This window comes from Microtus ochrogaster, unplaced genomic scaffold, assembly GCF_000317375.1.
Source record: "Microtus ochrogaster isolate Prairie Vole_2 unplaced genomic scaffold, MicOch1.0 UNK31, whole genome shotgun sequence".
In the NCBI taxonomy this organism is placed as follows: domain Eukaryota; kingdom Metazoa; phylum Chordata; class Mammalia; order Rodentia; family Cricetidae; genus Microtus; species Microtus ochrogaster.
This window is the reverse complement of record NW_004949129.1, coordinates 337,836-355,222: the sequence shown is the minus strand read 5'-3', so window position 1 is coordinate 355,222 and position 17,387 is coordinate 337,836. Positions and strand designations below refer to the sequence as shown.

The window sequence follows — 17,387 nt, the reverse complement described above, 5'->3', positions numbered from 1 at the left end:
CAAACTCACAGAGATCCGCCTGCCTCTGCCTCCCAAGTGCTGGGATTAAAGGCGTGCGCCACCACCGCCCGGCCTTGTTACTTCTCTCTCTTGCTAAAGGTATTACATTACCTCCTTAAAGATAATCCTCTTTTTCCCTTGTCTTTTTTTTTTTTTTTGGTTTATTTGTTTGTCTATTTGTTTTTGGTTTTTGGGACAGGATTTTTCTGTGTAGTGGGCGGCTGCGGGTGGCCCTGGGGCAGCGAAGGTCGAGGGTCGCGTCGTCCTCCTCCCCACCTCCGGGAGGGGTGAGAGGGAGCCACGGTTGATGTCAGAAATACACTCTCGGGAAATGGCCTCTAAATCTTGGCTGAATTTTTTAATCTTCCTCTGTGGATCAGCAATAGGATTTTTTTTATGTTCTCAAATATTGAGTATTTTGTTGGGAGAGGAGGGTGCCTAGTATGCTTCATAATGACCCTCATGCTGGACATTTAGATGATAATGGACACAGTCACCTCGAGGGACAAATGAACTTCAATACAGACTCTAGCCAACATAAAGATAAAAACACAAACATTGCTGAGAACCTCTATCAGAAAGTTAAAATTCTTTGTTGGGTTATGACAAGCCCTCAAAATCTAGAGAAAAAGGCCAAATATGTCAAAGCTACATGGGCCCAGCGTTGTAATAAAGTATTATTTATAAGTTCAAAAAAAATCAAGACTTCCCTACTATGGGATTAAAAACCAAAGAAGACAGAGAGCAGCTCTACTGAAAAAGAATTAAAGCTTTTCAATATGTGTATGACCATTATTTAAAAGATGCTGATTGGTTTATAAAAGCAGATGATGACACATATGTCATACTGCACAATCTGAGATGGCTTCTATCAACGTATAACCCTAAACAACCCATTTACTTTGGGAGAAGATTTAAGCCCTATGTAAATCAGGGATACATAAATGGAGGAACAGTATATGTACTAAACAAAAAAGCCTTAAAAATTTGTAAATACATTTAAAACAAAAAATGTACACATAGTTCCTCCATTAAAGACTTAGCCCTAAAAAGGTACATAAAAATTATAAACGTAAAAGCTGGAGATTCCAGAGACACCACTAAAAAAAAAAAAAAAAAAAAAACAAAAACAAAAAAACTTTCCACCCGTTTATACCAAAACACCACTTGATCAAAGGTTATCTACCAAAAACATTTTGGTACTAAAACTACAACTATTATCCTCCTATAGAGGGTCCTGGTTACTGTTCTGATATTGCAGTGGCTGTCCTGGAATTTGTTCTGTAGGCCAACTGGCCTTGAACTCCCAGACCCACCTGCCTCTGCCTCTCAAATGCTGGGATTAAAGATGGGCACCACCACTGCCCAACTTAAAGATAATTCTAATTGAGGAAGTTCAGCTGTGTCCTTTGAGTCACTTCTAAGGTCTAGTGGCATTCCCTCGGATACGGATATGGAAGGACACTCTGCTAACCCAAACACAGGGGCCTCTGGTCTCGGGGAGAGAACCCCTAAAGAGCCTGCACAATAACAAGGGTTATGAAGTTGGAGAACCCATTCAGCCACGAGAGTAGCTATTTTCATTGCTGGAACCATACAGCAGACAAGAACAACTTCAGAAAGGAAAGGCATATCTGGGCTCAGAGTTCAAGGGTGCAGTCTATCATGGCAGAGAAGGCCTGGCAGCGAGAGCGTGAGATGACTGCTCACCTTGCATCCGTAGTCAGGAAGCACCGAGAGGTGAACGTGAGTGTGGCTGCTCAGCTCATTTTCTCCTTTTCATTCAGTCTGGGCCTCCAGCCAATGGTATGGGGCTGCCCAAATTCAGGACGGGTCTTAATTAACCCCCAATGGAAACACACTTGCAGTTGCCCCCAGGGGTGTGTCTCCTAGGTGATCCTGAATCCCACCAAACTGATAATCAGGATTAACCATTGCATCCACTCATGCTTCAGAACCCAACAGGAAGCTGTAAATTCCTCGGGGGCCTGGAGAAAGATACTGATAGAGCCAGGGCTGCTCTCTGGGCTCCTAACTCCAGCATTGTTTCCACAATACCGTAATGAACCAATGTTTCCTGTTAAAGAGCCAGGTAGCACGCCATACAGTCTCGGCACTGCAGCAACTCAACTCCACCATCAAGGCACAGAACTGGCACAGGCAATGTGGAACAGAAGGCTCTGGATCCCTTCCCAGACAATTCCATTAACCAGAACCCACATGAGGAGCCTTTGAGAATCCGCTCTCTTGTAGCCCCTTGTTCTACACAGCACAATTAGTAAGGGTGAAAAATCAAGTACCTCAGAGTATGTGGGAGACCTTCAGTCTGATGTGGTGGCAGACGACCAAGGAAGAGCCTGGACACTTGGTCATTGCCCAGCCAGTTTTCGGAACCAGACCCCAAGCTAGAATGCTGGGGTCTCTACTCTGCCAGACTCTTAGACAAGACTGGAAGGACATCTTGGTGTTCTGAAGTGATGCAAGGCTGCCCATGGGCTGCTCTTGATGCTCTTGGAGCTTGGACTTCAGAGTGACTCCAAAAGATAAACCAGCTGTCATTGTCATTGGGGGAAATCAGAAGGCGGGAACTTGACTGCTGCCAAAGTAGATTGTCTTTAACCACCTCATTGAGCTTAAGTATTGCTGTAGGCTTTATATCCCAGCGATTCTACAAAGCAGGTATGGTTAGCCTGGAGGCTGAGGTTAGAGACTAGGAGATTTACCAAGTCCACACAGCTCAGCAGTAGCAAGATTGGTATTCTAGCCCAGGATCTCAAGTCAAAGCCATTGTTCTTCTCCATTGTGTCAAGACGGCTATTGTATATGTGCTTCCTTATTAGAGCTATAAAAGATACAGTTAACCAATTGTTCAAAAAAAAAAACAGACATCAAATGATACAAAGCACTTTCTAGTTAGTCAATTGAAACCATTGCATTGGAATGCAAAAGGAGGATGTGTTGCTGTTGTTGATGCTGCTGCTGCTGTTGTTGTTACTGTTGCTTTTGTTGTTGCTGCTGCTATTGCTGTTGTTACTGTTGCTGTTGTTGATGCTGCTGCTGTTGTTGTTACTGTTGCTTTTGTTGTTGCTGCTGCTATTGCTGTTGTTAATGTTGCTGTTGTTGATGCTGCTGCTGTTGTTGCTGCTGCTGCTGTTGCTCTTGTTGTTGTTGCTGCTGCTGCTGTTGTTACTGTTGCTGTTGTTGTTGCTGCTGCTGCTGTTGTTGATGATGATGATGCTGTTGCTGTTATTACTATTGCTATTGTTGTTACTGCTGCTGTTGTTGTTGTTTTGAGACAGGCTAGCCTTCAATTCACAATCCTCCCGCCTGTCTCTCAAGTTCTGGTACAATAGGTCTGTACTACCATGTCCAGCAAGAGAATTATTTTATTAGTAATTACTTCCCAGTTATAAGTTGGAAATATGTAGTTTTGCCAAATTATAAAAGATTCTGATGATATATAAGAGAGAGAAAATTTTACTCAGTGTAATTCAGATTCACAAATCATCATCTCTGAGACTTTGCGTCCAACTCCTGATCTTTCACGAAGTGTCACCCTCGGGCCAGATAGTCAATGGTACCAACAGGACCTCACCCCCAGAAGAGGACTTTTCTCTAGGACAGTGAATGCCAGGGCCAGGCCCAGACTAATGAATGACCTTGGGGAATATTGTGTCTTTGAAAACTCACACCTTTTCTTCTTCCACCCCCACTCCAGGAGGATCCCAACCATCTGTGAAAATTTCTTCCAAACATTAAATATGACTGAGCTTTCATGACTTTACTATGACCCTGCCTACATTTCCTATAAACCAGGGTTAATGAATCCCAAAGGCTTTGCTGTGAGGACAGAGTTTCTCTGAGAAACCCATAGAAGGAACATACCAGATGATCCTGGTACTAATGGGGCATCAATATTTTCTAAAATCCATGCCCATGGCTTCTTGGTTCATCAATAAGCAGGATCACAGGTACCACCCAGCTGCGGAGGACACTGGTTGCTGGTTTACAGCAGAAAGCACATTCCAGGCCCTGGTCTGTGGGGCTTGGGTTTGTATTTTTAAAACTTTAATAGGCATCGGGGTGGTCAGACAAGTCTTGGCGAGTTGCACTGACACGGGTGTGAAGATGAAGGCCTGGTTGGATTAGATGATATATGCTGGGGGAAAGGAGCCTATAAGAGTCTAGGAGCTGGGACTCCAGGCCTACCTAGGACTCCCTATGCAATTATTCCTGTTCATCTCTCAGCTACAGCCTTAGGGATGTGCTCACCCCGAGCTAAGATGTGCAAGGACCTAAAGGGGGTGGTCTCTAGTTTTCATTGTGTTTTGTTTTGGTTTTCTTCTTTTTTTAAGGAAACTCTATGTCCAGGGAAGTTTCAGCATCTTGGAGAGAATATCTCCATTCTTAGGGAACCAAAGGACGGCAAAGGGGGAATATTAATTAGTCTGAAATAATAATGAGCGTTAGGTCCTTGGAGCAATCGTAAAGAGCTTGGGGATGTGTTGGGCTTGGCCTAGAACCACTTAGTTTCCATTCGGTCCTGCTGGTTGTGTGTCTGTGAACATATCTTTCCTTCCCTCTGGGTCTTAGACTGCTCGTCTGTGAAATGGGAGAGGCTGGGTCCCATGGTCTGTCTGGAAGGCTCCTTCTGGTCTGGCAGTCTGGGACAGCTCAGAGCAAAAGCACTTTCTGTGGTTGTGAGAACATTCAACTTCTGCATTGTTCTGGTCAGTAGCATTAAGTATGGCAAGCAAATTGGACAAAACAGGTCAGGATTCTAGAACCAACGCTTTAGTATACAAGGGTCTCAAGCCAACAAAGATGTAAGAAAAGCTTTACAGAGAAAAGATTCCTGGTTTGTATGCAGTTATGAAGAGATCCAGCTCTCCGGTTGCCCCTCTCTCTCACCATGGCAGCACACTGAAACCTTACCCACTTACCTATTAGGACCCACATCTAACCTAGCAGTATGTTTGTGTCTCTGCTGTCAGGCTAATGGCCTTGTCTGCCAGGCAGGCATGCAGGATCATGTCTGGAGGGCCCCCAAGCCACTATGGGAGCCAATCCACGTTTCATGATTTCTTGGCAAGGCCAGAGAACAAATACTTAATAAAAAACCTCACTCGGTTCATTAAGGAAGAGCTGTGTGTTCCGAGAGTGAGATCTCGGCTCTTTCCTCCTTTACCTGCCACAGCCAGTTCATTGCCAAGGTCAGTCCCTCACAGAGTGCCTCGCTCTGAGCCCCCTTCATTTCTTCCAGTGTTGCCTTGTTTGCCTTGCTGAAAATTCTGTTAATTTCTCTGTAGACAGTTGGTGTATGGCCCTGCATCTCAGTCGTCCTGTCTATGCTCTTTGGTGAAATGCTCTAAAATACCACTCTGGTCATGTCATTCTTGGCCCTGTACCCTGCAGCAGGCCTCCCACTGTCTGTGGAAGAGAGAGCAGGTTCTCTATGGACACCCATGGCCCCCCACAGCCCAATGTCTTCTCCCCTTTGAGGCACTACTTCCTCCTAACCCCAGACTACTTCCTCCCAATCTTTGCCAGTGTTTATTCCTTCTGGGTAGGAATTTGCATAGTACTTAAAATAATGATACCATACAGCTAGGCTGGGGTTCAAAATTTTTTCCTTGCCTCTAATCCTGGTCAATGGATCTAATCCTTCCCTGTGCCCTAATTTCCTGTGTCTAAATGAACCAGTCGCAATACCTTATGAGAATATCATGGGAACTGCTGCAGTGTTCATTTTCTAATTTCTTCAGCAAATCCGGACAGATAAACGCATACTATGCGCTTCATGAGAGGTAACAGCAAGCCTGATGGTGCTGGTACAGGCTGTAATCTCAGCTACTCTGGAGGCTGAAGTAGAAGGGTGGCATGTTCAAAGCCAGCCTGAACAATTAGTGAGACTTTGCTTAAAAGTTTTTTTTTAAAGGAGGACTGGAGGTACATATAGGTCTGCAATGGAGCACTTGCCTAAGATGCATGAGATCTTGCCTGCAATTGCCAGTAGAGTCAAAAAGGAAGCAAGATAGCAATCACTGCTGTTGTTGTTGTGATTGCTTGGTCCTTGCCTATGGAGCCTCACATACTCTTAGCTCCCCCTCCAATTATAAGTGTCTAAATGGTGCAATCTTTTCCTCCATACCCAACAGTAGTTTGCAAACACTGAAGACTCTGAATGTGAACTAATCAAGCATCTCTCAATAAGTGACTTTGGGCCAGTCTTTTAACCCCTTTGGCCCTTGGCTTCCCCATTAAAAAGTGAACTAGATAATGGTACCTTGTTTATAGGGTTTTGTTTGCAAGATTAAGCAGTGTCTAGAGACCATTGTTTGGTTAGCCAACCTCTAATGCAGACCCCACCTCCAGCAGCACTCCCTGAAGACTTGTTGGATATGTGATCACATCATGCCAGCCGATTGGAACAATAAGCCCGGTTTATAACATTATCCTCAGTTGCAGTTGTTTGGCCTTGGTTTCTGGCATGGCCATCTCCCTCCTCTCTTTATTCTTTTATTACTTGGCTCTGGAGTGGTTTCCTGGTTTAGACATATTTATGGCATGCAATCCTTTTTTAGTAAATATCCCTTCAGTCTGTGGAAACAAGAAGGGCTGTTAGGGAATAGAGAAGTGGCTCAGTGGTTAAGAACACTTGCTGCTCTCCCAGGAGGAACCTGAGTTGGGTTTCCAGCACTTATATGGTAGCTCATGACCATTTTTTAACTCTAGTTTCATGGAGAAACCAACACCCTCTTCTGGCGTCCACGGGCACCAGGCATAAATGTGGTGCACATTCAAGCAAGATGGGCAAAACACTCATTTAAAAGCAACTGATATTTTTAAAGGGAGAGGCATAAGAATGCAAAATATGGGCACTCCCTTCTTGAACCCAAATGAATAAAACTGGCTCATAAATACACCATCATGAGAGATAAAAAAAATGCCAATTTGCAGGGCCATTGCATTAAGTTTTATTTGCAGTTTAACTGAAAACATGTATGCTCCGAGAAAGCATAGAAAACCAGAAGCATCACCAAAGAGAACCTTCTGCCCATGGGAATAGAGAAGGCAGCTTTGAAGCAAGGAAGGCAAGGGCGCTCCCTGTAGTATCAGAACGTGATGGTGTCCACTTCCTGGTTCAGCTGGCCCCACTCTTTTCACGTTCTCATAATTGTCATCAGGCTTGCTGTGAAGAGGCGCCACCGTGCCTCAGAACTCGGGTCCCTCCGAATCCACACACTGAGGCTTCAGTAGCGACTCTGAAGGCAGGGTGAGCAAGGTACACAAACAGTGCGGGACATACAGACTGAGCGGGACACCCCAGAGGAGGGTGCGCAAGGCTGGCCGGAGGGAGCGGAGCAAGGGTTGCAGGGTAGCCTGGGAGAAAAGGTCACAATGGGGAAGAATTAGTGGAGTGCCCACCTCATAACAGACCATGACAGTCCTACCCTCAGACACGGCTGTATATGTCCTGCCTTCCATCGTTTCAATCGTCCCCATCTTTGCCTATGCTACCTCTGTGGCCTCCCAACTGATCCCTACCCCCAACTCCACTCTTGCCTCTGCTTCTCACCCCTGGCATATGGGTGGCCGGAGGAATCTTCAGTAGAGAGAAATCTAATCGTGTCCCTCCCCTACCGAGGACTTTTCAGTGGCTCCTGCTTGGGCTTGAGACAAATATCAGCCTCTTTAACAGATGTGTGTCCTCCTCCCACCTCGTCTGACAGTCCCAATGTCTGGGCTCTAGCTTTCTGGCAGTTCCTCCATGAGCTATCCCTCTCAGGCTGTGGAACACATGTCTCCTCTTTCTAGAACTCTCTCCCATGGTCACTCCTTCTCTGCTTTAAAAGCTCAACTAACTGTCACATGTCCCCTGAACCCTCCCCTATCTCAGTGTTAAACCTCCCAGTGGCGCTATGGTTCTTCCGTAGGGATAGCTAATTACTCCACTATGGTTTTCTCCTCTACCAGACATTATGTGCATGCCCTCGGTATACCTGGCCTAGCGCAGGCACTTCATAAAAATGTGTTGAAGAAAAAGAAATTTTAAGTTGATGTGGAATGAGTACATGCCAAAAGGATGCACTCAGAGACTGCCAGGCTGGGGAAGAAAACCAGAAACAACACACTGGATACTGGGCAGGGACCAAACAGCTCAGGGGCTCCATGTGTAGCCTGAGGATTACATTCAGTCTTAAATGTGTTCAATGTGGCTGGCACCTTTTTCTCAATTTTTAAAATACATTTTAAATTTTGAAATTTTTAAAGAGTAGAAAAAATACAAACCCCAGCTTTCCTTTGGCAGCTGGAAGACCAGCAGCATGGCCTCTGCACCCTACGTGGTGGAAATGACCACAGGGGGACCCTCCTTGAGCATAGCACAAGCTCCCTGGTCCCCACTGTCCCACATCGTGTGCAGATGTGAGCAGCCTGATCGTTGCAGACATGTGAGTTTACAGTACTTGCTTCAGTGGGGTCAGGCTCAGAGGAAAAGGAAAACAAGACTAAATGCTGGACAATTTAGTTACCAGGGCTGGGAAGATGTCTCAGTGAGTGGAGGGTTTAGCAGACAAGTGCTAAGACCTGAGTTGGATCCCCCAGAACCTATGGATGATCAGACACAGTAGCACATGTCTGTAGTCCTGGTGTTCCTATGGTGAGAGGGGAGGCAGAGGCAAGACCATCCCCAAAAGCTTGTGGGCCAGATAGACTGGTGGATGTCATAGTGAACAAGAGACTTTGTCTGAAATGAACGGAAAACTGGAGGTTGTCCTGACCTACAAATACACACACACACACACACACACACACACACACACACACACACACACACTTTGAACACATATGCTGTAACACATGTACATCCATATTCATATTATAGATATGTCCATAAGGACATGTATGTACATACACACACATAGAGGAATGTTTTTGGGGGGTTGCTCCAACATTTGTTAGCACACCCAATGACCACAACACCCTATATCCACACAGCCACCAGATCCTGCTGATCCTGCTTGTATAACGGTGGGAAGATGATCTCCCCCATTGCTCCTGAACACTGTCCCTGTCTGGTTCCCCCCACTCAGCGCTTCTTGCATCTCTCAGGATAATCTTCCCAAAATAGGAACTTTGAGTTTTCTTTGGCTCAAACAAGAAACATATATTGGGCATCTGCCCTGAACTGAATTCAGGGAACCAAATCCTATTGACTCTGCAAGCCAGATGTTTACAAGCCAGTGGGGAGATGAGCAATTCTCAGATTCTACCATTCGCTCAATCAGCAAAGGCCTCTGATAGGGCAGTGTGTCCATGAATGAGCTCCAGCTGACCATTCCTGCCCTGCTGTCCACCGGAGTCAATCACATTAAGCTACCTCCTGTCTTTCCACAGCCCCGGAACTCCTCCCCCAAGAACAACCTCCAGCAGTCTATCTGCCTGTGCCCTGACGGATGTAACGATCTGAAGGCAGATGTTTCCCACCATCTATCTCAGTATCCTTCATGATGCATGACAGGCACGTGGTAGGGTCTTGAAAGGAGTTTGTGAGCTTGCAGTGAAGAAGAATGAACTCCTCCGGACCAGGTTTGGGATGGTGGCCTAAATGTCATCACCTGGATTCCTTTAGAGCATGCCAGTATTCCGGTGGCCCCTTAATCTTGACAGACTCTAAGCTCATGTCTTTTAGTACAGGTAGATGCACTTGCGTCCTAGGCCCCGCCCAGCCCTGTTGGGCTCCCACAGAGCCTCCCCCCAGAAACTCACTTGCTGTCCTCGCTCTCCAGCAGGCCCCTGTACGTGTCTATCTCACACTCCAGCCGGGCCTTGACATCCAGCAACACCTTGTACTCTTGGTTCTGCCTCTCCAGGTCACAGCGGATGTCAGCCAGCTGGGACTCCACGTTGGTGATCATGCATTGCATCTGGGACAGCTGGGAGGTGTAGCGAGCCTCCGTCTCCCCCAGCGTGTTTTCCAGAGAGTCTCTCTAAGGCAAAGGAAAGACACAACTATGAAGAGGCAGATGCTTTCCACGGGCTTGTTCAGACAGAGATGAGAAGAGCCAAGTCTTTGGTTCTGTGGATGGGCCCTCTCCTCTAAGCCAGGGAAGTCTGGAAACAGGTCAAGTCGTCTGTTCCAGGCTAAGCGTCAGGTATGTGGTAGAACCAGCATTTGAACCCAAGTCTGCTCCTATGTCCCTGATTCCTTCTACACAGTTTGGAGTTGGAGTTCACCAAGTATTCTAATACAACACGGTGTCTTTCTGATGGTTTTCCCACGAGAACCCTTTAAAAAAATACCCAGGCCAAAGTGACTCCTCTAAGACTCTGGTTCCATGGGTCTAGACTCTAGACCAATAATCCTAACTCCTAGAATTTTCTCTAGACTCCTGGGATTTTCTCTATGTGTCAGGACTATTTAATCTCTATAGGTGACATTTACAACAAGGGTTTGGAAGGACAGGCTAAGTAGATAACAGATATGTTGGAGGGATCATGTTTGACATATGATAAGGAGCATGTCCTTTTATCTCTGAGCTGGTTCCCAAGAGAAACCTCCCTCCAAATAAACCAGCTGGGGGTACATCCATGCTGGCTGGATCTGGTTGCCCTCCTATCCCTCCTACCATCCCTGGAAAGCCATGCCCAGGGCTCTCCCAGATCCAGAGCTAAGAGGTACCTGCCAACAGCACTCACCAGGCTATGCTGGGCCTGCAGTTCAATCTCCAGGGTATTGACTGTCCGTCTCAAATCGATGATGTCTGACTGGTAGCTCTGAAGCTGCTCGGAGCTGGTGGCCACCTGCTTGTTAAGCTCTTCCATCTGCAGTGAAGAAAAGGGGGAGAGTGAGCATCCCTTCCTTAGGACCCTGAAGAGCCCAACCTGCTGTGAGAGATGTGCCCACCTGCATGTTGAACCACTCCTCCACATCCCTGTGGTTGGTCTCCACCATCGTCTCATACTGACACCTCATCTCCTCCAGCATCCTGGTCAGGTCCACGGGGGGTGCGGCATCTACCTCAATGTTAAGGCGGTCCCCAAGCTGTTGTCGAAGGACGCCGACTTCCTGGAAAGACACAAGACCCCAGGCAGGTGTGGAAAATATGTAAACTGTAACAAGAGATGCTGAAGAGCTCAGCATTGGGGAGCAGAGCTTCAGGGACTGAAACCCGCCCTGCAGAGCCTCAGGGGTCTTCCAGCTCCAGCTGAACACTCAGGGTGACACTTCCTGTTAGCTGGACAGAAGCCAAGTTCAGGGGCAATTTGTTTGATCCGTTTGGACTAAGACAGAAAACCCACACACCCCTTCTCACTTCCCCATCTTGCTAGCAGCCCTGTTCATTAAGGAAGGAGAGCCACAGGACTGACTTGACTTGGTTCGAGGTCCCAATGAGAACAGGCCCCTCCCCAGGGTTGCCTGTCAGAGAGAGAGAGAGAGAGAGAGAGAGAGAGAGAGAGCTGCCACTGAGGCTGCCCGAGTATGGGATAATGCCTCATTAGTGACTTCTTGGCGCAGTTCCCAACTCTCTGGTTTAAGCTGGATGAGTCAGGTACCCTAGGGCATTCAGTGAGTGCATGGTGACTGATTGTTATTTTACATTTTAGCCTAAGGAAGCCCAGCCAGAACCCAGAGACACTTGTTCATTCAAACCCCAAGTGAAAGGTGTGTCAGCCTGAAGAAGGAAGACCAAACACCCTAGAGAAATGGTCCTTGCAGCGTTTTGGAGAAAAGGGGATAGAACCGTGTCTATAACTTCAGCATGTGCGCCTTCTATACAGACAAAAGATACAAGAGGTGGACAAGAACAGGGATAGACCAGAGATGGAAAACACCATATCCCAATCCTCAGAAGAGGAGGAGCTCACCCAGTAGGGAGCCTGATGGAGATAGGTAGTCTCTGCGTCTATTCTGGAACAGAAGCATCCCAGGCCCACCGCCCCACTCTCCCTCTAGAGGAAGGCCCTCACCAGAAAGACAAATGCAGTCCCTGATAGAAAATTTGACAGTTGCCCTGGTCCATGAAGTTCAGAAGAAAGAGGCATGTCTCTGAGCACCTACCAAGAGGTAGGTTTTTATACGCAGGGCTTGGATCATATCCAGGATCCATGTAGTATCATTAAATCCTCCCAATAACCCTGCATGGTAGCTATCCCTGTTCCATGAGTGACGGGGATCAGAAAGCATACAGGAATCACAGAAAGTCACAGAAATGATATGTGGTCCACTGGGAAGCTTCAGCCCACGTCTTCCCAACTCCAAACCCCATATTGTTCTCCCAGACCCACATCTTCATTACTTTTCATCTCACCTCTTCATGGCTCTTCTTGAGACACAGCAGCTCCCCCTTCATGGACTCTACCTGAGCCTCCAGGTCAGCCTTATTCAGGGTCAGCTCATCCAGGATCCTGCGCAGGCCATTGGTGTCTGCTTCTACCAGCTGTCTCAGGGCCAGCTCTGTCTCATACCTACAAGAAGGTCAGGGTCAGCAACCAAGGAGCAGAACTGTATACAGAACTCAAGGAAGGATCTGAAATGCCAGCTCTGTCTAACCCTGTATGAAACCAATAGAGTGCTAACCCAAAAGTGTATGAGGAAAAGACACCCCACCTCCAAGTCCCCGGCCAGACTCACTTGGTCCTGAAGTCATCTGCAGCCAGCTTGGCATTGTCAATGTGCACGATCATCCTGGCATTCTCTGCCTTGGTGCACAGAACCTGCCAACCGAAGCGCACAGAGCAGGTCAGCGCAGGATGTAAAGAAGGAAAAGAACGCAGTGAAGGTGTCCTAATTGCATTTCTGTTGCTGTGATAAAAAGCCCTGACCAAAAAAGCAGCATAGGAGAAGAAGGGTTTATTTGGCTTGCAGTTCCAGTTAGAGTCCATCACTGAAGGGAAGTCAAACAACTAGTCACATCACATCCACAGTCGAGAGCAGAGAGAAATAGATGCTTGCTTGTGTGCTTCCTTGCTTGCTTGCTTGCATGCACGCTTGCTTCCTTGCTTGCTTGCATGCATGCTTGCTTGCATGCATGCTTAATCTCAGCTTAGTTGTTCCACTCTTATACAGTTCAGTAACCCCTGCCTAGGGAATGGTACCACCCACAGTGGAATGCATCTTCCCACATTTATTAACACAACTTAGAATCACCTGGGAAGAGAGCTTCAGTGAGGTGTTGTCTACATTGGGTTAGTCTGTGGTCATGTCTGTGGAGGATTGTCTTAAGATAATTGTGATCCTCCAAAATGCCCCATTATGGATGCCATGAGCAATTCGGTTTTTTTTTGTTTGTTTGTTTGTTTGTTTTTTCGAGACAGGGTTTCTCTGTGTTTTTGGAGCCTGTCCTGGAACTACCTCTTGTAGACCAGGCTGGTCTCGAACTCACAAAGATCCGCCTGCCTCTGCCTCCCGAGTGCTGGGATCAAAGGCGTGCGCCACCACCGCCCGGCTGCCATGAGCAATTCGTAAAGAGAGAGTCCTACACAAAGGCTGTACCAGACCCTTGGCCTACGTTGTCTGCTGAACTCTCTTAAGTACCCCTTCAGATATGGACCATTATTCTCCCCATCCTACAGATGAGGAAACTGGCGTCTGGAAAAGGAAAGATACCTCCCAAAGCTATGCAATATGTTGATGATAGACCTGATGGCAGAGCTCTTCCTGCATTCAGGGCTCTGGCTGAGTGTCCAAGTTGGGAGCTAGTCCTATGCCCTGGGGAGGTCTCTTTTCCCTGAGCATAGCCGGAAACACTGATGAGATGCGTATCTGGAGTACTGGCTTTTCTGGATGCCTCTCCCAGCTGGATTGTTGACAACCCACCCTCACCTTCTGCTGGAGTTCCTCGATGGTCTGGAAGTGAGACTGGTAGTCGGGACACATGGTCACCACCTGAGCCTGGTAGACATCTTGGATCTTGCCCTCCAGCTCTGCATTCTCTCTCTCCAGCTGCCGCACCTTCTCCAGGTAGTTGGCCAGGCGGTCATTCAGGAACTGCATGGTCTCCTTCTCGTTGCCATTGAAGGAGCCCTCACAGATCAGGCTATAGGTCCCCATGGAGCTGGAGATGCAGCCAGTTGGCCGGCGGTTACTGGGTTGGCAGGAGCTGGACAGGTAGGGCTTGGAGAGGCAGCTGGCTGGCCTGTAGGTGGTAGGCATGCAGATGGAGGACATGCCCTGCAGGGGCTGGCACACGTAACCCAAGCACAGCTCCGGCCTGCTGCCCATGTTACTGGAACAGACGGAAGACGGTCGTGAAGAGCTCTTGAGAGAGACTGGCAAGGTGCTGGTGACACAGCAGCTGGATGTCATGCTAGGGAAGTCCCTCCCCCCCAGAAGCTCCCTGAGTATCTACAAACTCCATCCTGCCCAGGCCTTTTTATACTCTTGGAGTGAAGGGGCTCACACTGAAAAGTCCTCACGGGAGTGGGAGTGTTTTTGTTTACACTCGGTCTCCGAGGAAGCTGATAATTAACTTGTAATTCGGTTTCCAATAAGGAGTTCCTTTCCTCATAAAAGAGGCCTAACTTGTCATTTGGCTAAAGCAGGACTCTAGGTTCCTGTCATTGGTCACCCGGGGGAGAGCATCAAGACACATCTTCAAAGGATCAGTCCCAATACCTGGGCTCTCATTACCAGGGTGTGGCAGCAGGTACAGCCACAGCTTGCCCTGGTTGCCATGGCCCTTGCCCACTGCGCCCCCGCCTGCACCTGCCCTAGGGAAGGCTGGGAGCCTGCGGAGAGGCAGTTGCCCCTTTAATAAAAGCATTCCATGTGGGAAAAGACCTAACCCCTTCACAAGGAAATGTGTGGGTGACAGAAGCTGCCTCAATACCGTCGTATAAGTCAGGAGAGACAGGAAAGAGGGCAGAGGCTTCAGAATACATACAGCTCATTCGGCCACCTTTGGAAAGGACCTATCACGGAGGAGAGAAGGAAGTGAGGACAGGAACAACGAAGCAGCTAAGATGTCTTTTTAGTTCAAGGCAAATGAGAAAGGGAGAGGTAAGGCCCTTCTCCTGGGAAAAGCGGTTCAATGCCATGAAAGCCTCCAGGAGGCAGAGACTCTGTCTTGACTCTCTGGGTCCTCTGCTTGAGGATCAGAGCCACCATGCAGTATGCAGCCACTGTCTGTTAAGACTGAGGCTGAATAGCTAGAGCGGGCTCTCCTTTCGCTCTCTGTAGTGATGCACAGGGAAGGCTCAACGGGATCCCAGCGAGTGGAAGTCCTGTGAATCAGGTCTTCAAAGAGGAATGCTCTGTGCTAAGCCAGTAGACAGGGAGCAGGTGTCCCTAGTTACAAGGCTTGAGCAACCCCTTAAAGCAGTGGTTCTCAACCTCCCGGATGCTGCGACCCTTTCATACAGTTCTTCATGCTGAGGTGACCCCCAGCCATAAAATTATTTTTCATTGTTAGTTCATAACTGTAGTTTTGCTACTGTTGTGAATCATAATGTAAATAACCGATACACAGGATATCTGATACATGACCCCTGTGAAAGGATTGTTTGACCCCCAAGAGGGTCACAAGCCACATGTTGAGAACCACCGCCTTAAAGCGACATGATGGGCTAATGGTTTTCAGTCCCCGCTGTGAAAGCGGTGCACTGACACCTGGCATGTCATATCAACACTTTGGGATTCACTCCTGTCTTAGTTCCTTTTCTTGTTGCTATGACAAACTACCTGAAAAATACAACTCAAAGAAGGAAGGCTTGCAGTCGGAGGGACCACAGTTCATCATGGCAAAGAAGGCATGGCAGCCAGAGCTTGGGGCAGCTGGCCACATTGCATTCAGTCAAGAAACAGAGAGACATGAATGCTGGCGCTCAGCTGGCGTCCTTTTGACTCCATTCAGTACCCCAGACCATGAAATGGTGCTGCACATGTTCAAGGTGGGTCTTCTCGCCACACTCAAAACTCTAGAAACACCCTGTAGACACGCCCAAGAGGTATGTCTCCTAGGCGATTCTAAGTCCCATCAAGCTCTCACTGGAGACGGACCACATTCTCTTCACAATATAACGTTGGCATATAAGCACTTGTGCTAGCTTTCCAATCACGTCCTTCAGAAGAGTTGGCCAGGAAATGGGAAATGCCACCCAGCCCTCTCACTGATTAAGAACTCAACCTAGAAATCCTGCCTTCCGATGTGTGCTGTGACCTTTAAAAGTCACTTAGTCTCCCCATGTCTCAGCTTCTGCGTGAAAACCAACTTAAATGAGCTCTCAAGGGATGGGAATACAGCTCAGTGTTACAGTGCATGCCTAGCATGGGTGAAAACATAGGTTCCCACCGTCATTCTCACGACCCTCCCCCCCAAGAAACAAAGATCTCCCAGTCTGAGCCCTGGAACATCCAAGCATCGTCTCGATGGACAATTTAGAGGAGCTGGTGATGTCAGATGGAGAAGGCTTGAGAGCAAGGCCAGCTGCCTGAAACGGTAGGCGTCTACCACCGGAGGGTGCGCAGCTGCTTTCCTCTGCTGGAATTTTATTTTTGAGGCAGGCACAGTTACCTCAGGCTAGCCAAGTATATGGAAACTTATGGAACTGGAGAGATGGCTCAGCAGTAAAGAGTGTTTATTTTTCTTATGGAGGGCTGGAGTTTTGTTTTGGTTCCCAACACCCATGTCAGGCAGCTCACAAGCCTATAACTCCAGTTCTAGGGGATCCAATGTCCTCTGGCCTCCGCGGGTACCTCATTGGCATGCAAATTATCCTATTACACATACATTTTTAAAAATCAAAAAAAAGAAAAGAAAACCAAGAAATCATACATATCAGTCTCAGCTTCAGCTCTGACAGTCGCGGCCAGCAGGACAATGTGCTCTCTCGAGCACAGGCTCTGGAGAAGCCTGTTCTGTATAAGTCACACTCTTCTTCCTGGTGGCCTCAGAATTAGAGACCCTTCCAGACTTCCTAGCTCCCTCCCAGAAGGCGCTCACGAGATCCCGTGGAACCCTCCCTTTACTTATATCATTTGCCTTTGCTTTTAAATTGCAACCCTGTCTCCATGCAGCCAGATGTTTTCACCTTTGTCTGCATACTGGAATGACCTGTAGGGCTCAAAAATAAAAACACAACAAGGGTCTTTTGATTCTGAGGCCGCCAGGAAGAAGAGTGTGACTTATACAGAACAGACTTCCCCAGAGCCTGTGCTTGAGAGAGCAGATTGTCCTGCTGACCACGACTGTCAGAGCTGAAGCTGATACTGATACATGGGACTTCTTGATTTGTTTTGTTTTGTTTTTTCATATTTGTTTTAACATGTTTAATGGGAGAGTATGCATGTGAGTGATGTACCTGCGGAGGTCAGAGGGCTTTAGATCCCCTGGAACTGGAGTTACAGGCTTGAGAACTGCCTGACATGAGTGTTAGGAACCAAA

General features: G+C 47.6%; 1 protein-coding gene and 1 pseudogene across 1 annotated transcript; one reads left to right on the top strand and one right to left on the bottom strand.

Annotated features, from left to right (window-relative positions):
* Window positions 1–243: 243 nt before the first annotated feature.
* On the top strand, window positions 244–1,844 carry LOC101981428 (annotated as a pseudogene).
* Window positions 1,845–7,253: 5,409 nt separating this feature from the next.
* Window positions 7,254–14,311, bottom strand: Krt32 (keratin 32). Its single transcript, XM_005368218.2, has 7 exons — window positions 13,829–14,311; window positions 12,638–12,720; window positions 12,315–12,471; window positions 10,910–11,071; window positions 10,702–10,827; window positions 9,772–9,992; window positions 7,254–7,383 (listed from the first exon to the last, which is right to left on the bottom strand). Exons 1-7 carry the CDS (start codon window positions 14,309–14,311, stop codon window positions 7,254–7,256), a joined length of 1,362 nt encoding a protein of 453 aa, XP_005368275.1.
* Window positions 14,312–17,387: the final 3,076 nt, after the last annotated feature.